The sequence below is a fragment of the Bos javanicus genome, chromosome 27 (genome assembly GCF_032452875.1).
Source record: "Bos javanicus breed banteng chromosome 27, ARS-OSU_banteng_1.0, whole genome shotgun sequence".
NCBI lineage: Eukaryota > Metazoa > Chordata > Mammalia > Artiodactyla > Bovidae > Bos > Bos javanicus.
In genome coordinates, this window is record NC_083894.1 from 38,367,737 (window position 1) to 38,395,229 (window position 27,493).

The 27,493-nt window shown below is 48.9% G+C and overlaps 1 protein-coding gene across 6 annotated transcripts in view; it reads left to right on the top strand.

Annotated features, from left to right (window-relative positions):
- The first annotated feature begins 556 nt into the window (after positions 1 to 556).
- PSD3 (pleckstrin and Sec7 domain containing 3) overlaps positions 557 to 27,493 on the top strand; it is a 492,806-nt gene continuing 465,869 nt past the window's right edge. For 2 of the 6 annotated variants that reach the window (XM_061404657.1, XM_061404658.1), the window contains exon 1: positions 561 to 1,082. In XM_061404657.1, coding sequence (XP_061260641.1) covers positions 777 to 1,082 — 306 coding nt within the window. In that variant the 5' untranslated portion in view covers positions 561 to 776. Of the gene's footprint in view, positions 1,083 to 27,493 lie in introns of all 6 variants that reach the window. The other 4 variants (XM_061404653.1, XM_061404656.1, XM_061404651.1 and 1 more) reach the window with 4 other exon arrangements.

The window sequence follows — 27,493 nt, forward strand, 5'->3', positions numbered from 1 at the left end:
AAGGAAAGCAGTAACTTCAGTGTCTTCATTTTAAACACGGGGAGGGGGCCGGATCACAGGATAGAACTCCTCAGACCCCCCAGGCAGAGGGCAGCCCAGTCCCCACCTACCCTGCCAGTCGGGCCCCCCGCAGCCCGGTCTGTTCCTGCGATGCTGAGAACTGAGTGCAGAGCCCAGACCCGCGGCTGGGTCAGCTCCCTCCCCACTCCCTGAAGACCCCCGGGGCTGAAGGTGTGTCCTTTGCTTCCTCAGGGTCAGGCCGTCGCGGAGCCGTGAGGCCAGGTCACGCCGGCCCACCGCTGCCGACCTTCGCATCCCTGGAGATCTGAAGCCGGCCCGGCGGGACCCAGCCGAGCCCCCCGGAGGCCATGGCCGAGCGGCACCAGCAGACGAAAACATCCTTCCTCTTCGTGCAGCTGCGGGCGCCCCCTGCGCGCGTGCGCCCCGCCCCGGCTCCAGCCCGGACCGCGGCCGCGGGGGGCCCGGAGGAGGGCCGCCCTTTCCCGGGTCCCGGGGCCGGCTCCTCGGCGGGCGGGGCCTTCGGGCCCCCTCCCCGGGCAGGCCCTCCCCCGCCGAGGCCGGGCCGTGGGACCGCGGCGCCAGCTGCCCCCTGTTGCTCGGCTCCCGCGCAGGGAGAAGAGAAAACCCGGGCCCTGGATGCGCGGAGGGGGCGCGCTCGCGGACCCCCCGGTCGCAGGCGCTCCCCGGCCCCCGCCTCCGGCGCGCGTGGACGGCGGCAGCCCCGGCCATGCAGACCCCCTAGTCCGGCTCCCGGCATGGGCGACGGCGGCCGCAGCCCCTCGGCGGGCTGGACTCCCTGGCCGGACGGTCCTGCCCGTCCCGGCCCGCAGGCTCGGGACGCCTCAGGGTGCTCCCTTCCGCAGGCCCAGGCTGCCGACGGCGCTCAGAGCCCGGGGTCCCGGGGCGGAGCCGAGGCGCCGGCCCGCAGCCCCGCGCGCCCGCGGAGCACTCAGGGCGCGGGCACCCCCGCGCGGGCCAGCCGCGCCAGGCTCTGCAGGCACCGTGCGCCCCTCCAGACCAGCAGGAGCTGCGCCGCCCCGCCTGCCGCCCTGCCTCTCAAGGTAAGAAAGTGTGTGCGGCTGAATCCCTGAGACCCGCGCTCTTCCCAGAGAAGACAAGAGTGGACGAGGCGGCCGATGTTCCACAGGGCCCCCAGCTCCTCGCGCTGGGGTCTCCTGTTCGCTGTGCGCGCCTGGCCCCTTCCCATTTGCTCCGCCTGCACCAGCAGCTTATTGTGTGGAAGGGGAGAGTGAATAGCGCTTCCCAAGATTCTGCCAGGGATAAGAGCAGGAGAGTTGGGTAGGGATGTGCAACCTTTATGGGGAACCGAAAGCGCACAGACACTTGTTGAGCCCTGGTCCGTGCCAGCCTTATCCTGGGCGTTTTTGCCTATATCCACTTAGCTGCATAACCTCCTGAAAAATGCAGGCTCCTATCCCCAACTTCAGATGAAGGAATTGGGAAGTGGCTAGGCAAAAATACTCCTCGTCCTTCCGAAGTGGAAAAGACAGAAGTAAAACCTATTCCCCACAATGGGCATGGAGCCTTGGGGAGGCTTCAGGGTGGTGGTTGGGGGGTGGGGGATGGTGCAGGTGCCCAGCGCCCTCTGTACCTACTGGACCACCTTCCATCCCTGCCGGCAGGTGGATATTCGCCCTGGGCGTCAGCCTCCAGCCCCCGCTTTCCTTCCCACTGGGAGGAAAGGGTAGCCCAGGTGGTTTCCAGCATCTCTGCCAGCTCCAGTCCTGACCAGGCCTCCTCTTTGCTATTAGCATTTTATTCTCTGCATCTCCACTCAGCCTCCTCACCAAGCTGGTGTCTGAGCCCATCTTCCCGGCTCCACCCAGCTCAGGAGTTCCGATCCCAGAATGGGTGGACAGAACTGAAGGGTATGCTTTTGCGTTTCCTTTCCTGACAGCATGGATGACTTGCTATACTTTGCACACATACAGGCAGTGAGGGTGAGGGTGAAGAGTGTCGGGGGAAGGGGTGGTGGGAATGGGGTGGAGGAGAGGCCCTCCTGTTGGAGTGTGTGGATGGTCCCCGTGGAGGGGGCTCCTGGGGAAGTCACCAGAGAAATGGATGAAAGTCACATCAGGAGGGAACTTCCCTCAAGACTTGGCGTTCATCTGGGGCCCCGGTCTCTCTCCCGTGGGCTTCAGGGGCTCCTCCTTTCCCCTTTCCTCTTAACAGGCAGCCGGTAGAGTCATGGTGGAAAATCAGGGAGAGGGGATGAGCTCAAGTTCTCCTTGGAGCGAAACTCTTGGAAGAGGAGAGATGCTAGCATGCTTAGGAAACGGTTTACATTCCACTCTAGTTCCGTATCATGCGTTTCCTACAGGGATTTAAGAGGAATGACATGCCCCTGTGTCAGCCCAGGCTCTGAATCCGGGGTCACAGGGAGTTGTTTGTGTACTTGGAGGCCACTCTGATGACTTCAGAACTCCTCCCCTCCTTTCTCCTCCATCTTCTGAGTGTAAGAAAGCCGCAGAGCTGTTGCCAGTTCTCTCGGGCGAGGCACTGAGGGAGCTGGTCCAGATGGGTCGGGTTCTGCCTCGTCTGCCCCACTTAGCCACGTGTGCTAATGGGCCCGCAGACATCTGGTCCGTCTAAAGCAAGGATGGAAAGATTCCTGGCTAAAAACGTGGAAACCCCAGGTTCAAGTCCTAACCTTGAGCAAACCACCAGAGCTCTCAGTTTTCCCATCAGAAAACACTGTGGACCCACCTGCCCGGCAGTTGCTATGGGGCCAGCAAGGGTCTCTCGGTCGCCCTGTCTTAGGGGAGAAAAGGGAAGCAGAGTCCGTGGGACCAGGTAGGACCGGGAAGCGTGGAGTCAGAGGGGTCAGTGAGGGACTCCAGGGTCAGGGGACAAAGCGGGGCTAAACTTAGCCTCGACTGAGCCGGTCACGTGGTGTGATGCTCTCTGCCCCAGGGAAGACGTGAAGTGTGAGTCGCTCAGTCGTGTCCCACTCTGTGCAACCCCATGGACTACCCCATGTGTAGCCCGCAAGGCTCCTCTGTCCATGGGATTCTCCAGGCCCGAATACTGGAGTGGGTTGCCATTTCCTCCTCCAGGGTATCTTCCCGACCCAGGGATCATACCTGGATCTCCCGCATTACAGGCAGATTATTTATCATCTGAACCACCATGGAAGCCCGGAAGTCAGCCTTCAGAACCACAAATCCTTCAGATGCTTGGGGCTGTTACCAGCCAAGTGACTCTGCCTGGTCTTGGGTGTTAGAGAAGGGAAGAGTCAACAAAGCGAGGTTTCCACCTGCCCGGCCCTGGGCACGTGAACACACCCTTGGGTCTGACAGATTAGTGCCTGAGCACTGCCCAGTCCGAATGCGTTGGAATTTAGCTGTTCGAGTCACAGCAAAGTGGCAGCAGATTTCTTGTGAACCATCAGTTGAGAGGCCTTTCACTTGATACATGCATAGAAATGTGATCAATTACTCTCTTTATTGGAAATTCCCTGGTGGTTCCATGGTTAGGACTCTGTGCTACCAGTGCAGGGGACATGGGTTCGATCCCCGATTGGGGAACTAAGATTCCTGTATGTTGCGTGACATAGGCAAAAAAAAAAAAAGGTTTACTACATTTCTTAAAGTGAAATGTTGCTTATATGGAAGCAAAAATCTTTTCCTACATGTGTATCGTAGGATGGAGGTCCTGGTATCAAGCAGACAAGTCTAGATCCTAAGTGTCAGCTTTCTTCACTGCGCTCTAAATAGCCAAGTCTGTTCTTCCCTGGTGGCACGAGGGATAAAGAACCTGCCTGCCAATGCCGGAAACATAACAGATGCGGGTTCGATCCCTAGATTGGGAAGATCCCTGGAGGAGGGCATGGCAACCCACTCCAGTATTCTTGCCTGGGGAATCCCATGGACAGAGGAGCCTGGCACACTATCGTCCATAGGGCTGCAGAGAGTCGGACACAACTGAAGTGACTTAGGAAGCATTCTTTCATTGTTGAAACAAATGGAGTCCAGAGTGAGGGACTCCCATCCTCCCACCCCTGCTGACTTACATCTTTTCAACTGTCACGAGGACTGGGTGCGGCACCCAGATCACTTAGTTCTCCATTCAAACCATGACTGGGCTTCAGTAAAAACGACTACAGTGCTCTGTGCCCCACGGAGGGCTTCCAGAACATGGTCCCCTCTGATCAGAACCTCACAACCCTTAGGTTGTACTTTATCACTGTGCCCACTTCGTGGATGAGGAGACACAGGCTTGAGCATGGTCAGTGACCCAAGGCCAGGACACAGCAGTGATGGAGACAGCGTTCCTGGGGTCCCTGCGAAGGTTGGAGCCCCGCTCTCCTTGCCTTCCTTGGCAGACAGCCCACAGCCCCTGGGACTGGGGGGTCTGGACTCACTCCTGGGGCTTGGGGGAAGCGGCCTGGGGGAAGGGGTCTCAGGATCCTCAGGTCTAGTGACCTGGCCTTGCCGACATGTGACTCGAGTCTGGGGCTAACCATATAAAGATGTAGAAAACAGACACAATTCGAATGAAAAGGGGAAAAAACTTTCTCTACAATCATTTTGGGGATTTTCCATGCTGTTGTTGTGTTTTACTAGGTTCCTATCTTACCTATTTTATGCTTTGAGATAACAATGACTTTTGGTGTGTAGATGACATTAGAAAATTAGTAGTAAGTAATATTAAAAATCTGTCCCCAAATGTCAAACCCCATGCTTACAAACCCCATCTGTAGCTTTAAATTTTCCAGGAAATTCACCTCTTTATTTTGGTTTTCCTCTTTCTCTTCCTCTCCCCTCTCAAAAACAATCAGCTTTTTGAGTTTTCCTCGTCAGCCGCTAGGAGTGTTCGGGGTTCAGAAGGGAGGGTGAGGGTGAGCAGGACGGACAGGGTCTCCCCCGGGGCTGGGGGTCAGGGCCTGGGGAACGGGGGACAGTCATTCGCTGAGGTGCTGAGGGCAAGGGGGAGGGGCTCTATTTATACACAGCAGGCCGGAAAGAATAGCTTTAACCCTCTGTGTCTTGCCTTGAAATAAAACCAGGGTCTGAAATATGTCTGCGAAGTATATTACATTCTTGATCGAGAGTTATTATTTATTTATTTATTTATTTTAATTGGTGACAATGTTGTGATCAGAGGCTCACAGAAACCTAGGCCCTGTATTTCCCCAGGAGCAACGTTTCACTACTTGCCAACTCAGTGCTGTTGACTGGTAACTGTGGTTCACTTCGAGAGTTATTATTTAGAGCAAAAGTCCCTGGCACTGAGATTTGGGGAGTGAAATGGAGCTCTGGTTCTGCCAACCAACTAGCTAAGCGCCCTGACAACTCACTAAGCAAAGCGAGGCTACCCCATCTGACCCCTGAGGCCTTTCCAGCTCTGACCTTCTAGGATAAGTATGAATCGTCAGATCCAGAAAGGGAATGAAGTAAAAGGATGAAACTAATCTAATTTCATCTTGTCTCTAAAGATTATTTTGTCAAAGGGCTTCATGGTAGGGAAGCTACATGCAGTGGACTTGCACTTCTCGGGCGATGTGGAGTTTCAGCCAGGGCCTGGGTCGCTCTCTACAGGATCCGAGGTTCACAATCAGCTGAATGAATGAACCCTGGGAGCAGGGTTAGCACCCAGTGATAGAGTCAGCGCCTTCTTTGGGCATTAACACAAATCCCCTGCAAAATTTTGGGCCACGGTTGATTGCCTCCTCTCCCCTAAAGACTAGTGTTTCTTTCTCTGACCGGATGCAAGTGGAATGAAACTCCCTTCTGAAGTTGAATACTGACCCCCAGGTATACCTCACCCCCAGGAGGAGTCATTGATCTCATCTGGAGTTAATGTTTAATTCCTCAAGCCTGTTTGACTTTTCTGGCCTGTTGTGAGTTTAGAAACTGTTCTGTGCACAGAATGATAAAATTCTAGATAATCCTGTCTTTATAGTCATCATTCTTGGTGAGCAATTTAGAATTTTTTTAAAAGAAGCTAGAACAAAGAGAGAGCTTACACAAATGCCATATAGTAATTTGAACAGCGATGTAGATAAATGTGCAGTGGGGTCCCTTTTAAAGGGGGATTTTAGTGTTTAGTAGACTGCACTGATTGGAATCAAAAGCTTATCTTTAGTCTATTTTACCCTGCATCGCTGTTGACATAGATGTCTTGATTTCTTACTTAGATAAACAAAGCCTGAGATAGCAGAAGGGGTTTCAGCTCTGTTTCATCTTGTGGTTTGCCTCCGCGTTCCCATGACAACCTCCTCTCACTCTTTTTCTCTCCTTACCCCTCCCTCTGACGTTCGCACAGAGGGCCTGTGGTCAGTGTGTGGGGCCCTTCTCATGGAGCCACATCCTCTTCTGCACTTTGATGGGAGAAGAGGGCAGAGAGCATGTGGACCATGTGACGTGGTTCCCCCCAAGACGTGGAGGGAAGATTTGCAGTGGGAGCTGGGACCCAGGGTCTGGCTCACATTAGCTAAGTAAAGGTGTTCTCTTCAGTCTGGGTCTAAATTCCTGAAACACGAAGAGATCAGACTCTAGTTTCCTACTCTCTAGCTCAGGATTCTAAATTCTTGCCAATCCATTTGCACTTGTGTTTGTGAAAGAATCCACCAAAGTACAGGTTTTAAGGACACATCTCTATAAGTCTATTGTGTTTAAAAGTCCCTACTGTTGGGAAATTCCTTTGTTGGTAAAATTAGATGCCTCTCCAGTATCCAGAGGATAAAGAGGAGCTAAAAACACATTTTAAAACATTGTACGCCAATATATATCCTGTTTTCCAATCTCAAGTGTTAAATTTTTTTAATAAAATATTGGGAGCACTCATCAAGTATTAGGTTTGGCCTGAGAGTATTTGGAGAAAATATTAAATTGAGTTTTTTTTTTTTTTTTAATCAAAGTGAAGTTCCTCAGTTGTGTCCAACTCTTTGTGACCCCATGGACTGTAGCCCACCAGGCTCCTCCATCCATGGAATTTTCTGGGCAAGAGTACTAGAGCGGGTTGCCATTTCCTTCTCCAGGGGATCTTCCCGACCCGTGGATAGAACCTGGGTCTCCCGCGTTGCAGGCAGACGCTTTACCATCTGAGCCCCCAGGGAAGCAGAAGTTGTGTTTTGTTTTCCTCCCACGTTTAACGGAAATACATTTGCTGAAAGGGATTGTTTGGTGTTTTTAGTCCCATGAGGCGATTACTCAGCAAAGGGAATACTGGAAATGGATCCCAAAATTGAGACCCAGAATGACAAAGAGGCTGGTCTTTACTCAGCCAGTTGGAATCTGTTCCAGCTGTTGCCTCACTGTACCCTTGAACAGAAGCGCTCTATTGCTTGGGGATTAGCTAGGATCCTTGGTTGTGTGTGATAGAAACCCTCAAGGCCACTTCACCCCCGAGAGGGGAATTCATGAGCGGAAGCATCCTTGCCTGCAAATGTCTGGCGGGCGAGGTGCAGCTGGGCCTCAGACTCCCCCGCCCGAGAGCTCCAGAGGGTCCGGGTGTCTTTTCATCCCTCTCGCTGCCCTGTGCCCTCCCTGCCCTCTTCTCTGACTGGCTCTTCCTCCTTCTGCACGTCTGCTTCCTCTCCTCCCTACTCCCCGGGGAGAAACACGGTCGCCCCCCATTCCCAGGTATATGTCTTTTCTTGTTAAAGACTGGGGTCCTCGGGCCTGCCTCCCTGTCCCCCTGTGCGGAGGCTTCTCAGTCCAGTGCAGGTTGGGGTTGGTGCCCACCCAGCCTGCTCTGTGGGGGCAGGGGCCGAGGCAGCTCCCATGGTGAGGCCAGGTCTTCTGAGAGCCCAAGCCTGTTATAGCCCCGTAGACCTGCGGGAGGGAAGGTCCTAGAAACAGACCTGCAGGGAAGGGGGCCGCTGTGGCCAGCCACCCCAGTAGGTGAAAAGACACTCAGGGAGTCTCACCTACAACTTAGAGTCACTGCTTTGTATAGATGTCCTCCTTGAGCCCTCTCAGAGTTTAGGGAGGCCAGTTCTTATAGCTTTTAGAGAGATTTTTAAAAAGAATCCCTGAAGTGAAAGTGTGAAGTGAAAGTGTTAGTTGCTCAGTCGTGTCCAACTCTTTTTCGACCCCATGGACTGTAGCCCGCCAGGCTTCTCTGCCCGTGGAATTCTCTAGGCAAGAACACTGGACTGGGTTGCCATGACCTCCTCCAGGGGATCTTCCCAACCCAGGGATCAAACCTGCGTCTCCTGCAGGAGATCCTGCCTTGGCAGGTGGGTTCTTTACCACTGTGCCACTTGGGAAGCAAAAGAATCCCTGAACAAGCAATATATTAGATTCAGATTACTGCCTGATGTGGCTTATAAATAGATTTATAACTTGATAAATCTATTTATAAACCTATAAACATATGCTACTGGGCATAATATGGGAAATTTTCTCTTTCAAAGGCTTTTTTTTCCCCCTTTTTTTCCTTTCCCTTTGGATTTTTTTTTTTAATCCAAAGATTTTTTTTAACGAATTGTGTACTTTGTGTACACAATTGCGTAGTTCATGGCTGCGCTGGGTCTCAGGGAGGTGGCCTCTTCACTGGTGGAGCAAGGCTCCTGCTGTGCAGGCTCAGTAGCTGTGGCTTGCAAGCTTAGTTGCTCCGTGGCATGTGGGATCTTCCTGGACCGGAGACTGAACCCGTGTCCCCAGTATGGGCAGGCAGCTTCTTAACCACTGGACCACCAGAGAAGTCCTCCTTGTAGGTTTTTAGAGATTGTAAGATGCTACGAGATTTACACAAACCTAAGTCCTTAGGTGAAACCTCCTTAGGTGAGGTTAGCAGGGTTCCTTAGCCCTTCAGGTCCCGTGTGTGATTCAGCATTGCAGCAACTCCTGGATGCCCACAGGATCTGAGATGCAAGGACAGTGGGGAGAAATATGGCTCCTTGAGCTGAACTGTATCTGAAGAGCCCCCACTCCCCAGGGTCCCCGCCCCAGGGCGCCGAGTCCTGCCTGGCGAGGAAGGCCACTTCCCTTGGTTCCAAAGGAATCAGCAGCTGTGGCTCCTTTCTGACTGCCCTTCGTGTTGTGCACATTTCCTGTGATTATTTTTTAGTCGATTTTAACTTTTCGGAATCTAACTTTCAATTTTCAGGATGTGTGATTTTGCATTAACCTTTCAATTACCAGTTCCAGCAGATTATGAGCTAAAAAGCTCCAGGGCCCTATTCAAGCACTTACCCTGTTCTGTCATTTGAAAATTCCATTTTTTCTGTAGGGAGCTTGGTTACCCTTCACTGAGTTCTCAATCTGACTGTATGACAAAGTAACAATTAAAACGTCACCCCATCCATCCCATGCTGTAAGCAGAGAGATCTCACTTAATCTTTGTCCGTAAAGGATTTACAGTGCCCGACAACCAGAGCATGGTGAAGAATCTGCCTGCAATGAAGGAGACCCAGATTCGATCTCTGGGTCTGAAATATCCCCTGGAGAAGGGCACGGCAACCCAATCCAGTATTCTTGCCTGGAGAATCCCATGGGCAGAGGAGCCTGGATCGCTACAGTCCATGGGATCAAAAAGAGTCAGACACGACTGAGTGACCATCACTTTCACTTCCACAATTAGAGAGCACAAAATGAAACTGTTGGTGAAGGTAAATTAGTGATAAAGAATCGGTTCCAGGAAAATATAAGTAAGTGGCAAGATGAAGAAAAGATCAGGTCGAGATCAGGAAAAAACCCAAAAGAACATGCCACAATGGCAGAGAGAGAGCCATGTTTGAAAGTCACGTTTGGCCATGTGACTTTCTAGCTGCTCAAATTAAAAGAGACGTGGTTAGCCGCACAGTTATAACTGTGGGAAGGGATAGGGGAGGGAGGCGGGAGGAAGAGGTTCTCTAACGTGTTCACAGAAATCAGTTCTCTTAGAAAACCGGATTTTGCTTGGCCTTTAAAATAGCACCTTGGACAGAAATTTTTCTGAGGATCACTTAACATTTCCTGTTTGCTGAGACACATGTATGTGTGTACAACATAATTAATTTCCTTGATAACTTGGGCAGTCACTGTGACAGCAGTATTGCTTGCTGGCAACTGCAGATCTGTGAGATCATTTCTTCTATACATGATGCCCCAGATCCGCTGGCTGAGTTCTCTTTGCTTTTTGGTAGTGTTTCAGTTTCTTCCATGCTGGCCTATCCCTTCTTGGTGCTGTTAGCGTCTACCTCTAATATAGGGCTTCCCTGATAGCTCAGCTGGTAAAGAATCTGCCTGCAGTGCAGGTGACCCCGGTTTGATTCTTGGGTCAGGAAGATCTCTTGGATAAGGGTTAGGCTACCCACTCCAGTATTCTTGGGCTTCCCTGATGGCTCAGATGGTAAAGAATCCTCCTGCAATGTGGGAGACCTGGGTTCGACTCCTGGGTTGGGAAGATCTCCTGGAGGAGGGCATGGAAATCCACTCCAGTATTCTTGCCTGGAGAATCCCCATGGACAGAAGGGCTGGGTGGGCTACAGTCCGTGGCGTCGCAAAGAGCTGGGCATGACTGAGCGACTAAGCACTGCACAGCACCTCTGTTATACTTCTTTTGATCCACCAGAGGCAGGAAACTAGACAGCGAACTTGTTCAATTGTAAGGCACGTTTGTTAATTGCGTAAAGTCAAAGTAAAAAGACTATGTGAAGGGTTGAGTGGCTTATCTGACAGAAAATCTTGCAAGTTTCAAAGAGGATTTTTTTTCCCCCTCTGAATTTTGTGTGTTCAGAGATGAAACTGTTGCAGTCACACTGAAAGTGAAAGTGAAAGTCTCCCAGTCCTATCTGACTCTTTATGACCCCGTAGACCATACAGTCCATGGAATTCTCCAGGCCAGAATACTGGAGTGGGTAGCCTTTCCCTTCTCCAGGGGATCTCCCCAACCCGGGGTTCAAATCAAGGTCTCCCACATTGCAGGTGGATTCTTTACCAGCTGAGCGACAAGGGACGCTATGGATGGATAAAGTTGCTGGACAAATAACTTCTGGATTTACTTATGCAGTAGATATGTCTTGACCACCAGCTACAGGGCAGGAACTGTTCCAGGCAGTGAGTAGACAAAGTGCTCGCTCCTATAGGGAACGATAAATAAGCAAGCGATACACAAGCGTAGGATTTCAGATCATCACAAGTGCTTGGAAGAAAATGTAACAGAAGAGGTGGTGAGGGGAGGGTGCACGAATGAATGGTTTAGTTCGTGTGATAAGAGAAGGTGACCTCAGAGTTAAGCCCTGAGTGACAGGCAGGAGGCCACGTGGGGAGAACAGGGAGGGAAAGTTCTAGACAGGGTTAGCAGAAGAGTCTTGTGTACCTGTGATAAAGGACCCACCTGCCAATGCAGGAGACGTAAGAGAAGCACGTTCAGTCCCTGGGTTGGGAAGATCCCCTGGAGGAGGGCATGGCAACCCACTCCAGTATCTTGCCTGGAGACTCCTATGGACAGAGGAGCCTGGTGGGCTACAGTCCATGGGGTTGCAAAGAGCTGGACACAACTGAAGCAATTTAGCATGCACCCTGTGTATTTTGGGAGCCATCAGGGACATAAGTTACTGGGGAACTTGCTCAGAGCCATAGGTAGGCAGAGCCAGAGCACACAGGGTCTCTAACTTTTCAATAAGGAGTTTGAATTTTGTTCTAAGTACAGTGGGAGACTTTGGTGAGTTTTAAGCAGAAAAGAAACACAGCAATTAAGGGAAGCCTGTGTGTGTTTATGAAGAAACCTCCCTGTTGTTATTCTGTGGGTTATAAGATTGAATACCCCTGTTTCCCACTTCCTAATCTTGTTAAAGAAGCCTTGAGGGCACACAGTTTAACTCCCTCTGAACATCGGGGGCTCTATATTTTTTTCAAAGTCCTTTAGTTCTGAACTATAGAGGTTTGATGAGGTCCTGGGGACTTCAGTGGAGAAAGGTCCAGTTACTCAAGGATTTGAGATTTCCCCAAAGGAAGCTGCCTTCTAATGATCAGGACAGGACAGGACAGCAGATCTTTTCCATATTTGTAACCTCAACAAGTTAAACTTGTTCTGGTGCATAGTGTTTATGATTTAGATAGATACTCCCCTTTTTTGAATATTATAACATGTGTTGCACATAATAGGTGCTCCCTAAACATTTCTCAACTTGGAAGTTATGACGAAACCACACTAAGCGAGCTTCTCTTTGACCAGTTCTTTCTCTTCTTTCCTTGTGCGATCTCATTCCTCCCGTTCACATTTGCAGGCAGTGGGCTGTGAGGTGTCCACGCCAGTGACTCAGCAAGCAAGGGCTGGTTGTCGACGTTGGAGTCAACCCAAAGTAGAATAACATTTCAAACTATCTTCAGGGTCACAAATTTAGCATAGTGGTGTTTTTATGAAAATGTATTTATCTTGCCACTTGGACTAATATTTAAGGAGTTCTTGGGTGGGCCCATAGCCAAAGAATTACAGTAATATTTCTGGCTGAGCTTGGTGATCTAGCTTTCTGAATGTATTTTGTGAGTAATGACCACCCCCCACCCAATAGCAGTAACTGTTCTTCTCAAGAACTAGGTTTACGCCATGCTTTAAATAACCTCTAATATTTTCAACTCAAATAAGTCAGTCACTTTTCAGGCCATTTTAGAAAGCTCATGGCAGCATCTCTCCCTTCTCATCCTGTCTGTTTTAATAAGTGACAGGATGAGAACGGTCCTCACAGTTCTCTGCAAACTGCGCTCCAGCCACCTCTGTGCTGTTCTGTGAGCCACTGGGGATCGCCGCCTTTGTTTATTGTGCCAACTCGTTCCTAGCCTTTAGAGCCCTTTGAGAAAAAAGTGCCACACAAATCTAGTTACAAGTAACGGGAGGACTTACGCTGTTGACTACATGTAACCTACTTTAAGCATCATTAAAATAATTTACTACGTTTCCATAGGTCCTTTATAAAACATGAAACAGAGGCAGAAGTTTCTTTTCCTACTTTAAGCTTAATGTTTGAGGCAGAAAGATGTATATGCAGAGGCATTTTTAGACATATACATGTGCAAGAAACATCAGAATAAAGGGTTTACTAGTAGGTCAACAGTAGGGTAATAGCTGAATCGGCAAGCTGTGCAAGTTACTATTTGCACATCATAATTTGAGGAGAAAAGTCACCATCTCTGTTCCATTTAGTCAGGAGAAGATTCTTGATGGAGATGGGCCGTCTGAGTGAAGGGAGGAAGACATGGTGGACTGATAGAACTTAGAGAGGGTTTGCATTTGTGGTTTCTCTGAGTCCAGAGTGAATTTTATGATTCATTATGAAGGAATATAACAATTATGTGATCATATATATATATATATATATATATAGAGAGAGAGAGAGAGAGAGAGAGTGAATGTTTTCCAAACTGAAAAAAATTAAGATTTCTGGCTTGTTAGTTTATATCTTTTATTTGAAAGTATAAAAAAATAAATTTAAAATAATTAACTCTATTTACTGAAAAGAATAAAATATCCATGAGAGAAGCACATATTCCAGCATCAAAAAAAAGTAGGCATCATTTAATGCAACCTTGGAGAATTTGAAAGCAGAACCAGAAAGTCTAAACACAGAGTGTCATGTCTGTGCGTTGCTGCTGCTGCTGCTAAGTCACTTCAGTCGTGTCCAACTCTGTGCGACCCCGTAGACAGCAGCCCGTGCGTTAGAGGGATCCTAACCTGACCTGGCTAATTCTTTTTTCCCCAGGAGGCAGGCTTGCCGGCAACTGAACAGGGCAGCTTTGGGAGGCGTTGCTAAGAGACGCAGAGACGCAGGAAGGGGTGTTGGACCAATCAGTGACTAGGAAGCTCTTTCTAGTAGGGAAGCGGAGAGACTGATGCCTCTGAGAAGATTCTGTGAATGGACCAGCGTGCGGGGGGCTGCACCTGCTGTTGGCAAATCGAAGCAGGTGATCCAGGAAGGGAGCAGTCCCTGGGTGGCCCCTGAACAAAAATGACGTTTAGAAATTTGGGACACTAACACATCCTTCACAACAGTCACCTGCAGACTGGCTTTCCCGCCTCTTTCCCTCCCAGACAGAATCCTCATGTTTATTAAGACCCCTCAGGCCTCTTAGTCCCAAGACCAGCCGGAGCACCATTCTGCTGCCCCCACAGTGTCCCTGGGCCTGTCTGTGCAGCTGGTGGTACCGTCTTCCCCTGATGAGAAAATAGATGAAGCGACTTAGCAGCAGCAGCAGCAGACTGTTAGTAGCAGGAAAAGAACAAAATAAGTTATTCCTGACTCTCTGCTGCTGCTGCTAAGTTGCTTCAGTCGTGTCCGACTCTGTGTGACCCCATTGACGGCAGCCCACTAGGCTCCTCTGTCCCTGGGATTCTCCAGGCAAGAATACTGGAGTGGGTTGCCATTTCCTTCTCCAAAGCATGAAAGTGAAAAGTGAAAGTGAAGTTGCTCAGTCGTGCCCGACTCTTAGCGACCCCATGGACTACAGCGGGGTTTTCCAGGCAAGAGTACTGGAGTGGGGTGCCACTGCCTTCTCCTGACTCTCTAGCAGGCATCAAAATCCATCAGCATGCTCAGAGCGAGAGCCATTTCATTCTCGTGTTAAAATCACACTAAAAAGCCAGCTGCAAACCCCCATGCTGCTGGCCCTCAGTGGCTCTCAGGGCTCCCCGTAGAGCTGCCCCAGGAGCCAGACTGGTGGGAGGTGGACTCGGCCTGCGCCTTCCTCTGGGTGGCCTTAGTGAGTTACTTAGTCTCTCTGTGCCTTCGTTTGCTCCTCTGTAAAACAGAGGTTAAATGAGGACCTGCCTGATAGAAAATGAGGATTAAGTGCCTACGAGCATTTAAAGTACTTGGGAGCGTACCTGGCATGGCCTTTGCAGATACTGGGGACCCCGTCCTGGACTAGTTCTCTGTCTTCCAGAACCTTCTCCTAACTGTGTCTTCCCCCTCGCAGTTCCGCCCCCGCCGTGTGCTGCTTCTGTGCGCCAGGCTAGTGGGGGCTGGACTCTCTGCTTCTGGAAGGGTGACAGCCCAGAAGTCACTCCCTCCCACGGAGGGGAATGGGGGCTTCCCTCTTTCTCTGTAGCCCGAATACCCTCCCCCTATCTCTGCCTAGAAAGACAGGGGTTATGTGTTCTTTGCTTAATCATAATTTCTGTTATATATACACTCAACATCTGAATTCCCTGTGACTTCATCACTCACTCTCCAGAACCGATGGGGCCTGGAGAAACAGGAAAATTTAAGCTTAGAAATGTAGGAAACAGGAGAGCTCTCTGTAGTTGGAAGAATGACGTCAGGGGCCTCAGGATCCTAAAGACAAGGCTGGGAAGTGGCAGGCAGAATAGAAAAGCCTGTAACATCCTGGCCAACAGTTTCCTGGCGTCGTTTCAGAAACACAACCACCTCCACTTCATCCCTGCCCCTTTATTCCCTTCCTGCCCCTGAAAACTCCCCTCACCCCACCCTCTGCCTGGGGCTGCCCCTCAACAGCCCCGGGGAGACACAGGGCTCCCTTCTTCCCTGTCCTCTCCCCAGACAACTGGCACCGCTCCTCAGTGTGTCTGACGGATGGGGAAGTCCTGACAGGACCTGGTTCCCAGCACAGAAAACTCCCGGGCACAAGTCCGTGTTAACAAAGGATCCTGCCCCTCAAGAATGTTTTAAAGAGGTTTTCATTGTTAGACCACATACTCAAAACACTTAGGCCAGGTCTACCTAGAGTTAAAAAAAAAAAAAAAAGTGTGAAAGAAAATTTGGATTTTACACAAATGCATTGGATAAAACTCTGTTGGTACTCTGGGTTCAAGTCTGCTTAGTTAGTTCCAGTGTCCTTTTAATTTTTATTTTATTTATACTTGGGTTCCAGTTCAGAGGTATCTTAGAATATATGGTGAAACAGGAAGAAGCACGTATCCTGTAATCAGGGCTCAGATTCCAAAGCAAGCACATTGACTGTGTCACAGCAGGCAAGTGTCATCCATAATTTCTTCGGTAAAGTGGGGGGGCATCACCCCCGCCTCCAGCAGCAGTACACCTGCCCCCCTCCTCTCCTCCCCCCATAATACCTCACAGGCAGCGCGGCTGTGAGAGCCCAGCTCTGCAGGTCTCAGCTGGTCAGAGTGGGACACAGGGGGTCCCTGAACCTCTGAAGTAGCCCCTCACCCCAGTGTTCACCAAAGGCAAATAGGGGCTCGTGAACTGGTGCAAGGACCCCGGGAGAAAACTGCATGTAGATGTTCACTACGTCTTAGTTATTATGAGTCTTGAGAGTGTCTAGCAGTGTCCAGGGCTTCCCTGGTGGCTCAGATGGTAAGTAAAGAATCTGCCTGCATGCGGGAGACCTGGGTTCGATCCCTGGGTGGGAAAGAAGCCCCTGGAGGAAGGCATGGCAACGCACTCCAGTATTCTTGCCTGGAGAATCCCCATGGATAGGGGAGCCTGGTGGCTACTGTCCACTGGGGTCACAGAGTCTGACACGACCAAGCGCAGCATAGAGGCAGTGTCCAGAGTGGGTGGGCAGGACAGTCCTTTGGGTAAAGAAAGAAGGAGGTGGTACTCCTTCTGTATTTTTATATCTTACCTTTAGAATTTTTATTTTGTGTTTCAAAATGTGCAAGGTATATTAATATGAGCACATTAACACATCAATCATATACAAATATGTATATTTGGGGAACAAATGTTCAAATGATTTTGCTGATGGTGTTGAGGAGAAAGATTTAAACATGACAAGGCTTACCACCCTCAGAATCATCAAAAAACAAGATTCAATTTAGTCAGTTGTAAAAATCTTAGTGTTTCGTTCAACGATTTCATGAATCAGGCAGCATCCCGTCTAAGCAGATAGGGTCTCCAAGGACAGCAGAAGATGAAAGACTTTTACAGGCACAACGGGGTGAGAATGAGGAAGTCAGACCAGTAAACCGTGGGCTGCGTGTGTCATGGTCAGTCCTGAAGGGGGTGCAGGGGTCCCTCAGGCAGATGACCTCACTAGTGCTGACCAGGTGATCGATGGACTAGTGTAAGATTCCATTCCTGGGAGAGGCTGAAACTGCAGCCAAGTCTGGGTTTGGTGATGGGAGGCTCAGCCTAAGGGATTCCATTGTGTTTAAAAGAACAAATACTAAAAACAAATAGTCTTTTACATGACAGTTTTATCTAGGCCTCTTGTAGCCGCTATGATTCATCTAAAACGGGGCTGGCACACCTCTTTTATTTAATAACAAGGTCTACTTTTGCTCCAAATTCCGCCCCAGGGAGGGTTTTCAATTTAATGTGAACGATACCTCTTATACATGGGGTGGGACCTACTGGCCTATAAAAACTGAGCAATTCTTCGACACCAGCTGGGTGCCTACAATTCAGTTCAGTTCTGACGCTGCCTCTGTGGAGATGGCATCAGATCCCACAGGTTAAGGGATGGGTCCTATAAGACTGCCCCTGCCCTCCCTCGGACACACCTCACAGGTCCAGACTGTCACTGGAGCCTCTGACCCACCAGCTATAGGTGGGAGGTTCCACTGGGCCCCTGCCTCAGGTTCAGTTAACTTGCTCAAGCAGCTCACAGAACTTGGAGAAACATCTACTTGCTAGATCACTGGTTTATGATAAAGTAACTCAGGGGATGCCACTCCCCGAGACCTCCAAGTGTCACCAACTGGGAAGCTCTCTGAACCCAGCCTTTTGCTGGCAAGGTGCAATTGAATAAATCATTGATTGAACTCAGTCTCCAACCCCTTTCTCTCCATAGGTAGGATGGGGGAGGGACTGAAAGTTTCAACTTGGATCAGTTGGTTCCTCTGACACCAGCCCCCTCCTTAGGAACATCCCCAGAGTCATCTCATTAACATAACAAAGGATGCCTCCTTGGATCTTCTCGCTTAGGAAATTCCAAGGGTTTTAGGCGCTCTGGGCCAGAAACAGGGCAAGACGGAAGATATATTTCGATCACAATCTCACATATCGGCAATAGTCCATATCACTCCTAACCAGAAATCCATTGTACCTAACAGTAGCTTTCAAGGATGAGATTTGGAGAAGGGTTGCCAAATTTAGCAAATAAAAATAGCAGTATTTGAGACATACTTAACACTTTTTAGTATAAATATTTGTTGTTAATCTAAAATTCTGAAAGAGCTGTAAAAGGGCTTTCCTGGTAGCTCAGATGTGAAAGAATCTGCCTGCAATGAGGGAGACCTGGGTGGGGAAGATACCCTGGAGAAGGGAATGACAACCCACTTCAATAATCTTGCCTGGAGAATCTTACGGACAGAGGAGCCTGGCAGGCAGCAGTCCCTGGGGTCACAAAGAGTTGGACTCGACTGAGCGACTTTCACTTTATCTGAAGTTCAATCTTAAGTGGTATACTGTGGTTTACCCAGCAGCCCTTGTTTGGAGTAGGGGCTGGTGTTGAAGACCGCCAGCTGAGTGACCCTGGGCGGATGACTTCGCTTTCCTGGGCTTACTTTCTCTGTGCCCTCCGTTGTTGTGAATTTTCTTTTTATGGTGTCTTCTTATAGTGGATATTAGCAGTTAGCATGGTTCCTGCCCAAAGGAGATACAGGCCTAGATTACAGGTATTATGATAGACTACCCTGTGACTTGCAACTCAGATTCAAGTATTTATATACGAATCTTACCTCCTGTACTTGAAGGTGGGATCCACGTTTGCACAGCCTTGCTCTTAATGTGGGCATTTGTTGAATTTTGCATAAGTCCAGCTCCTGCCCAAGCACTTCCAGAGTCTTCCTAATCCCTTAATCCTCTTTCCTTCCCCCTTAGGAAGAATGAAGCTTTGTTCTTAAGTTTTTTCAAGCAGGCTAAGCCCTCATGGAAACTGCTTCATATAGTTTTCACAGGCCTGTAGGTCCCACAGCATGTATAAGATGTATCATTCATATGAAATTGTAAAGCTCCCCTGTGTAATTCTTTGAAACTACAGATGAAAATGAATGGCATTGACTACAACCGTAGTAAAGATTTAATGACATTTGCATTCAAGCTGCTGAAAGTAAATAATTATGATGCCGGTGGCGATTCTTTTTGCTGAGTTTAGAACAACTTGTTCAACATTAGCTTGGTGTTAATTCAGGGTACATGACATGTCCCCCTGGGAGCTGTGGGCTGAGTATGATGGAAAATTAGACATTTCTACACAGTTATGAAGCATATCCAGGACTGGGGGCAGGGCACCCAGGACAGCGATATGGAAGGTGGGAGAGACTCCCTGGAATGCTCAGCGGTCCAGAGCAGCCCTGAGAGGAAGCAGAGGTGCCAGAGAGGAGAGGCTGGCCCATCCTCGTGGTTACAGCGAGCTGGCCCAGGGGCTTGGTGTGTGGCTGCATTGAGGCGCTTGGACCGCTTTCCGCTTGCTGTCCAAGACTAAGTTCAGTCACTCAGTGTTGTCCGACTCTTGCGACCCCGTGGACCGCAGCATGCCAGGCCTCCCTGTCCATCACCAACTCCCAGAGCTTGCTCAAACTCATGTCCATCGAGTTGGTGATGCCATCCAACCATCTCATCCTCTGTCGTCCCCTTCTCCTCCTGCCTTCAACCTTTCCCAGCTTCAGGATCTTTTCAAATGAGTCCAAGACTAAAGTGAGAGTTAAAGACTCTCTGAGTTTGACTTTATTTTTAAAAAGTCCCTGACCTTAGCGCCACCCATTTCAACTCTGCTATTATTGATACTAAGCATCCCTGGGGGCCACCCACTCTGCTCAGGTGTTCTGGGGGCTCTGCCAGGTAGGTGTCCCCCACATGAGGCCACAGAAGAGCCAAAACTGGGTCACCTTTGTCCCCAGCGTGTGGGCCTGAGTCATGAACGGATGGACCCAACGTTCAAGTGGGGGGAGGCTCATTCTCTTCCACGTGATTTTCAGAAGGCATTTCCTGTGTGCCAGCCGATGGAGGGATTTTCCTTTGGCCCTGGGTGTTCCCTGTTGGGAAGCCAAAGGGAGGTATCTGCAGTGGACAGAAGGGATAGATTGCTGGGCACGCTTCTCCAAGCTGGACGGACAATACACAGCGGGCCAAGTCGGAGGGCCCAGTGGTCACCCATTGACTCACATGGGGGAGATGAGTCGCCCGCTGGCAACTGCTGTGGATCCCTAGAGGGCAGCTCTTGCCTGCAAGGCCCCAGGGGCTGTGGTTCACTTCAGCATAAGACAAAGCTCTCACCCTGAGCCTGGAGCATCGCCACTTGTCTGGAACATCAAACTGTTTTTCCCGCTTCTAGCTCCATCTCCCCATTTTTGTGCAATTTCTTATCCCCTCGTGGGCTTCCCCAGTGGCTGAGCTGTAAAGAATCTACCTACAATGCAGGAGACGCAGGTTCGATCCCTGGGTTGGGAAGGTCCCCTGGAGGAGGGCATGGCAATCCACTCCAGTATGCCTGGAAAATCCCACGGACAGAGGAGTCTGGTGGGTTACAGTCCCTGTAACTGTGAAGAGCTGGACACGACTGAGCATACACGTGCAATTTTCCTCTGACAAGTTGTGATTCAAGCTTCTGAATCATAGAACACATGGTGAGAGTCCAAGGGCTTCCCTGGTGCCCAGTCTGTGGGAGGCATTTGGAGGATGCGGTAACTCTGGGTGAAGCGATGGCCTTCTGCTTCCTCATCTCTCACATGAAGCTTTGGATGAGATGGCTCCGTGAGCCTCTGAGGTGGAGTAATAGGTGTGAATATACTGTAAAGCAGAGAGGGTATGGAGAACTTAGGTACCACTACTGTTATTAAATTTTTTTTTCCAAATTGTGTCACAAACTGAGGTGTGGCACCCTACAAATTTCTCTCAATTCATAGTTCCTGCAAATTGACCAGTTTTTAAAACTGACAATTGAATGTCTGCCCAAAGAACTCATCCATCTCACAGCTTCTGCAATCAACTTTCACTCACTTAACAAATTTTCAGTTGCAGACTCTGTGCTAGATGCTAGGGATTAAAAAAAAACAAACAAAAAACCTACCTCCGCAGTGTATATAATCTAGCTGATAAAACAGGCATTGTATGGGTCGTTAAAAGTATGATACGTGTTACTAGGAAGGTCAGGATGCTGTAGACGTGTGTAGTGGGGGTACCCAACCTGGTCTGAGTGGGTGGGAAAAACCTCTTGCCCGGAGGGCTCTCCGGGTTAATAATAAGAGGTAACGTGTACTGAGCATGTATTGTGTGTCATCATATATGTCATTATATATGCACAGGTATTATGTGGAGTGTTTCATTTCATCTTCACAAGAACCCCATAAACAGGATCTTTTATAGTTCCTGTGTGTGTGTGCTCAGTCACTCAGTCATGTACAACTCTGCGACCCCCTGGACTGCAGCCTGCCAGGCTCCTCCGTCCACTGGATTTCCCAGGCGAGAAATGTGGAGTGGGTCTCTCTGCTTACAGACAAAAAACATCAAGGCACAAGAGGTGACAGCCACGCCCCCACAGTTAGTTGGGGAAGCCCTGGATGTGGACGCAGGAAGCTGTACCCCAGTCTCGGCTGAGTCTGTAGTAAGGGCACCGGGACGAGCCGGGGACAGAGGTGGGAGGAAGGCCCGGGCCAGCTCACGGGCCTCATGAGCTGGCACTGCAAGGGCGCTCCAGTGCTGTGCCGTCCCTCTGTCCCAAAGATGCTAATGTGTTTGTGAAAGAAATACTGCGTTCTGATTCAGCAGTGGTTGTACAGTCAGAGGTTATTGGGATTTATGAGAAATAAAATCACCTTCAAGTCAACTTTTCTCAGAAGTGGGATGAGTGTGTAACCTCATTTTCTAATAAGCCTCAAATAAGAAAACTCTGTAATGATTTTAATGCACTTCCACCTGGTATCAATTGGGTGGCGATAAGAGTAGATGTTCGCTGCTTTAATAATAGAATAATTCTAGCCAAAGTCACAGTAAGTAAGTGTTAGTCACTCAGTCGTGCCCCACTCACAGAGGCATGGATTATAGTAAGTTTTTTTTTTTTTTTTACTCAATTCTAGGCATCACATATTTAGGAGAAATGCAAGAATAATGAGGAAATACTGTAACGGCGGAAGGTGGACTTTTCATCCTGATACATGAGCAGTTGTACATGGTTTACCTGGACATTTTTTGGCTCAGGAAGACTTCAAAACCTTCAGGAGAAGGGTCTGCTGGGCCACCTTTAGCTTCCTCCAGTGTTATTAAAATGTTTCCACCTTAACTTCAAAAGAAGCAATTTAAGCATGACCATGTCCAATATTACTTTTTCTGAGCGCACATAAAAGCATCTTTAATTATTAGGAATTACATACTATTAATGCTTAATTAGCTAGAGTTCAGTCACCTGGAGTTCTCAATGAACTCCAATTATTTTTTGTATTGTATCTACGGCTTAAGGGAAATTGGCAGATTACAAAGTGTTGAAAGAAAAATAAAGCCCAACTCAGTCATTTTAAGACGAAGGAGTGTCACGTTGGCAGCGCACCTCAGGCTGGGTGCTGGGCAAGCCTGTTCCGCTACCCTTAGGATTAAGACGTGAATTTTGAAATCAGATGGGCGTGGCTGGGAGTCCCTGTCAGTTTTTGTCTCCAGAGGAGTTCCTGCATTCCTTGATGGCTCAGTTCGTCCATCTGCATAAAGAGGATGACAGTACCTATCTCGCTGCAATGTGGGGGTTGCAGAATGAAATCCCAGCAGTAAAGCTGAGGGCCACTCAGAACAGGTGCTCAGGAAATGGATATCATTGCCAAGGTTTAGCCTGGGCCTCCAGGGTATCACAGATCATCAGAGAAACATAACAGAAATTATTCCTTCATATTTTCAAAAGTGTTTTTACCAGTCACCATTAAAATTAAACTATTTTCTGGTAATCCTTGGTTAGCTATAACTAAAGTCAGCTAACTAGAATGTCCAATTTAGAAAATACTCAGATTAGTAAAGACTTCATTTTTCCTGTATTCAGAAACTACTGTTTTTTGGTTTTTGCTGAGTATCTATTAACACATTTACTTTTGTAGGGCTAGTATACTTTTTTCTTGACTAATTTTGAATGGTATAAAATTTTCTTTTCTCTGGCATTTGGGGCAAAGCAGATCAAAGCAGATAAATATGACTTCTTTAAAAAGATTGATTTTTCAAATATGGGTCCCAACATAGGTACATAGTAAACATCTATGTGAAATGCAAGCTAATCTATCTTATTGGTCAGTGTGGATTTTGATGTAGTATGATATTTTCCAAAAGTGTGGACCTTAGGTAGTAACACAACTTTATTATTTTCATTTTAAAAGTTACATATTAATATTTTACAGAGTATTAGTATATACCTTCTATTTCCAGAAAATGATACTGGTTTGCCATTTTTTGCTAGTAATTCTAAAGATTCCCTTTAAAACCATTTACGTTAAAAAATGTTAGGAATTGAACAGATGTTATTCATATGCAACAAAAACTGGGCAGATGGTGTGGAAGAGGGTAAAGCTGGGGAAACAGCGGTTCGTTGCTGGTCTGTTGCTGCATCCTGAGGAAAGAGACCGCCTTCTACGCATCTTCCCCTCCCACCGACCAGCAGAGTGAGGACCGCCGCAGTGCAGCTCGAGGCAGGACTGTGCGATTCAGCACGTGAACCGGCCCCTCCCTTTCTGCCGTTGGCGGGACCCCTGTGTCTAGGGTCGTCAGCTCTTCCGTTTTCTTTTCGGTTCTCTACTCAGAGAGATGCATGGCATAGTCACAAGCTTGAAGATTTAACAAATGATTGAGTTTGTTTGTGCCCTGGATGTGTGAGATGCAATGAAGGAAACCGGAGAAGCGTCAGGAATGGTGACTGTCCCCACGGAGTTTGCAGGGCTCTTGGGGAGACACGTTGGAGGGCAAGTCAGGCATGTAGGTGAGCTCACATCTCTGGATGCAGTGAATCTTACCTGGGATGGGGGAGAAGTTATGTCATTGGCAAGTTTGGGGAGGAGATGGGACATGACTTTGAAGGAAGCGGTGTTTAAAATAAGGGATAAGGTGACTTCTCTGGTGGTCAGTGGTTAAGAATTCACCTGCCGGGGCAGGGGACAGGGGTTTGATCCCTGGTCTGGGAAGATTCCACGTGGCACAGAGCAACTAAGCCCATGCACCTGGAGATTGTGCTCCACAACATGAGAAGCCCCCACTTGCCACAACTAGAGAAGGCCAAGCACAGAAAATAAGACCCAGCACAACCAAAAATAAAAAATAAATAAAAATAAAATTAGGGGGGAGAACATTCTAAGTTGCTTGAGCATTGTGAGTAAAGTCTGCAAAGTGATGTTTTTTATGTGTATCTAACAAACTCACTAGCCGGCAAGCACAATAGTAATATCTGTCTCCTGATTGAAGCTCAGTATTTGTGATCTAATGTTGTTTTCAGTCTCTAAGTCATGTCTGACTCTTTTTGACCCCATGGACTGTAGCACGCCAGGCTTCTCTGTCCTTCAGTATCTCCTGGAGTTTGATCAGATTCATGTCCATTGAGTTGGTGATGCTACCTAACCATCTCATCCTCTGCCACCCCCTTATCCTTTTGCCTTCAGTCTTTCCCAACATCATGGCCTTTTCCAGTGAGTTGGCTCTTTGCATCAGGTAGCCAAAGTACTAGAACTTTAGCTTCAGCATCAGTCCTTTCAATGAATATTCAGGGTTGATTTCCTTTAGGGTTGACTGGTTTGATCTCCTTGCAGTCCCGGGGACTCTCAAGAGTTTTCTCCAGCATCACCATTCGAAAGCATCAGTTCTTTGGCGCTCAGCTTTCTTTATGGTCCAACTCTCACATCCGTACATGACTGCTGGAAAAATCATAGCTTTGACTATACAGACTTTGTTGGCAAAGTGATGTCTCTGCTTTTTAATATGCTGTCTAGGTTTGTTATAACTTTCCTTCCAAGCAGCACCTGTTAATTTCATGGCTGAGTCATCGTTTGAAGTGATTTTGGAGCCCAAGAAAATAAAATCTGTCACTGCTTCCACTTTTTTCCCATCTATTTGCCACGAAGTGATGATTCAACTAATAAGTATGTGATCTAATATACTTATTGAGTTATTTTGTTAATTTTGTCTTAATTAAATTATTGGGCATGTTCTTCCCCCCCCCCCCCCACTAAATATTCTGTATCTATATGGCTCTTGACTAACTAGATTACTCTGTCTCTTTGGCTTGTTTGTTTTGCAAGTGTGGTATGATTGTGTGTGTGTTTATTTATAAAGACTGCCAGCTATGATTTCAGTTATTTTTTAAGGAAGTTCTATGCTGTGATGGAGACTGGGGAGCGGTGAGGACGAAGGGGCTGAGCAGATGCCTGGTGGGGGCAGGCACCTGGCTGATGCCTGGGAAGCCTGCCAAGGCCGGGGAGAAAGCCCAGGCTGATGAAAGTTGCCTACTGTGCTTCGCGGCTGATTGGAAGGGACCAAAGAAAGTGCCAGCCCTAGCAGGTACAAGACAGGAGCCTGCAGCAAGGGGCGGTTGTCGCCTTGCCGAAGAGACATCTAGGCGCCGGGTGGGCACCCTGCGCCCCCTGCCGTTCCTCAGCCCCTGTCTTCGCAGGCCTGCTGCTTCCGTGTATCACCTGTCCTGTCCCTCTTTCCTCCGGGAGTTGACTTTATGGTTGAGGAGTCGTAAAGGAGAATCCCCTCCTAGAAGTGAAAAATAGGAGTGAGATGAGGCGATGGTCAGTGGGCTTCAACATGGACACACATGTGACACTGACAAGCTCTGCCGGTCGTCTTAATCAGCTGACGTTGAGCTGCACGTAAAAAACCAGGTCTCCATGATGACAGCCATGAGGAATCAGTAATCCTGCACATGAGGCTGTAGTTTTCCACATATTAATAAAAAAGAGATAGTGACAGAAAAATCTGGCTTCCCCAGTGGTTTAGGCATAAAGAATCCACTTGCAATGTGAGAGTCCTGGGTTCTATCACTGGGTCAGGAAGATCCCTTGGAGAAGGGAATGGCCACCCACTCCAGTATTCTTGCCTGGAGAATCCCATGGACAGAGGAACCTGGCGGACTACAGTCCATGGGGTCACCAAGAGCCAGACACAACTGAGCAACTGAGCTTGCACACACGGCAGCGAATTATGTAGATGCGCCCACACCTCTTAGAAACTCCAATTTTAAACTTTTTTTTTTTTTAAAGTTTTCCTCTATTCACCTGAAACACATGTTCTTTAAATCTTCAAACATCAAAACTCGGGCACTTCCTTCAGCCACCATTATTCACGAAGAAAGTGGAAGACAAACCCCATCTCTACAAAACCTGAGGTTGCAGGACATCAGGGCCCTCCACACATCACCTAGAATGTAGAGATTGTCAGCTGAAGTCAGCGACGTGGAGGACTTCTCTGGTCGAAGGCACTTAGGTCAGGCACAGGGGGCCCACAGCCCACGCACGCTCATTCGCCCATTGGTTCTCAGGGCCGTGGCTCGGGATGCGGCGCTGGGCACAGAGCAAGGTCAGAGGTTTCCATGGTTACAGGAGATAGAAGCCAGCCGGGTGGGTACCCTGGACGGAAGGCCAGCCATGGAGGGCTGCCAGGGACTTCAGCAGGCTGGAAACTAGGAAACTGATCCAAGAGAAAGGAAAACCGGGCTCTTGCCATGACTGGTTGTTTCTTTCCGATCTCTCGCCTTCTCTTTTCTCCAGAATCTCTTTCCTAACCTTTCTTCTTTCTGTCGTGGGAGTGATTGAAGATCTCAACTCAGCAGTGCACAAGCCTAGAACATTTTTAGTGGATTTGAATACCTGATCATAAACTCGTTCTCGTAATCTTGATAGGTACTGGGGCAGGCAGGGAGGGGGTTCTGTTTGATCTCATTGAATAAAGGACTTCCGTCTCATCTGATCCTGGTTTAAATCTAGACTTTTCTGAAAGCTTCAGTCTCTCTCCATCCTAGTTTTCTGTTCTGGAGCAACTGCTGCTGTGTGGAAAGAGTCTCAGAGCCTGGCACGCTCTGCTTTCCTCGTTCTGTTTTTCCTTTGAGCAGCACCATCTGCAGAAGCAACGGTAGAGCTGGAGGGCAGGGGACCACCTTTCTAGAGTCCAGCAGCCTGGGTGGCCGCTCCTCCGTTGGCCCTGCTCTGGGGCCATATTCCCTGGTCTGGATCTCAGCAGGGCATGCAGACTCAGCCACAGTTGGTTACCGCCTGGGTGGAGGGACGTTCCCGTGACTTAGATGATGCCCGCCATCATTCTGCTTTTAATGGCCTCTGCTAAAAGGGAGATTTCAGTGTCGGTGGCATAGAGGGTTTTCAGCGTCAGCATTCAACTCCAATACAGTGAAACCTAAAGACCCTTGGAGGGCAGTCAAACTTCCCTGCGGCTCCTGCCAGCAGGACACGTTGTATCCTTTCAGGCTGGCAACTCTGCTTTGCAAAGTGATCATGAGGTCGAGCTGTTGGCTCCCATCACTCAGTCAGCCTCGCTCGGGTCACAGAAACTAGCTGGGATTTTGCCTGGATCCTCAGAGCCATGGCGAACTGCGGTGGCCGCGTCCTCACTCTGCCTTTCGCAAGGGTGCTCCACCCTGCGTTCCCGTCAGCCTCCTGGCTGAGGTACTGAGCAGCCACTCGCCATCAA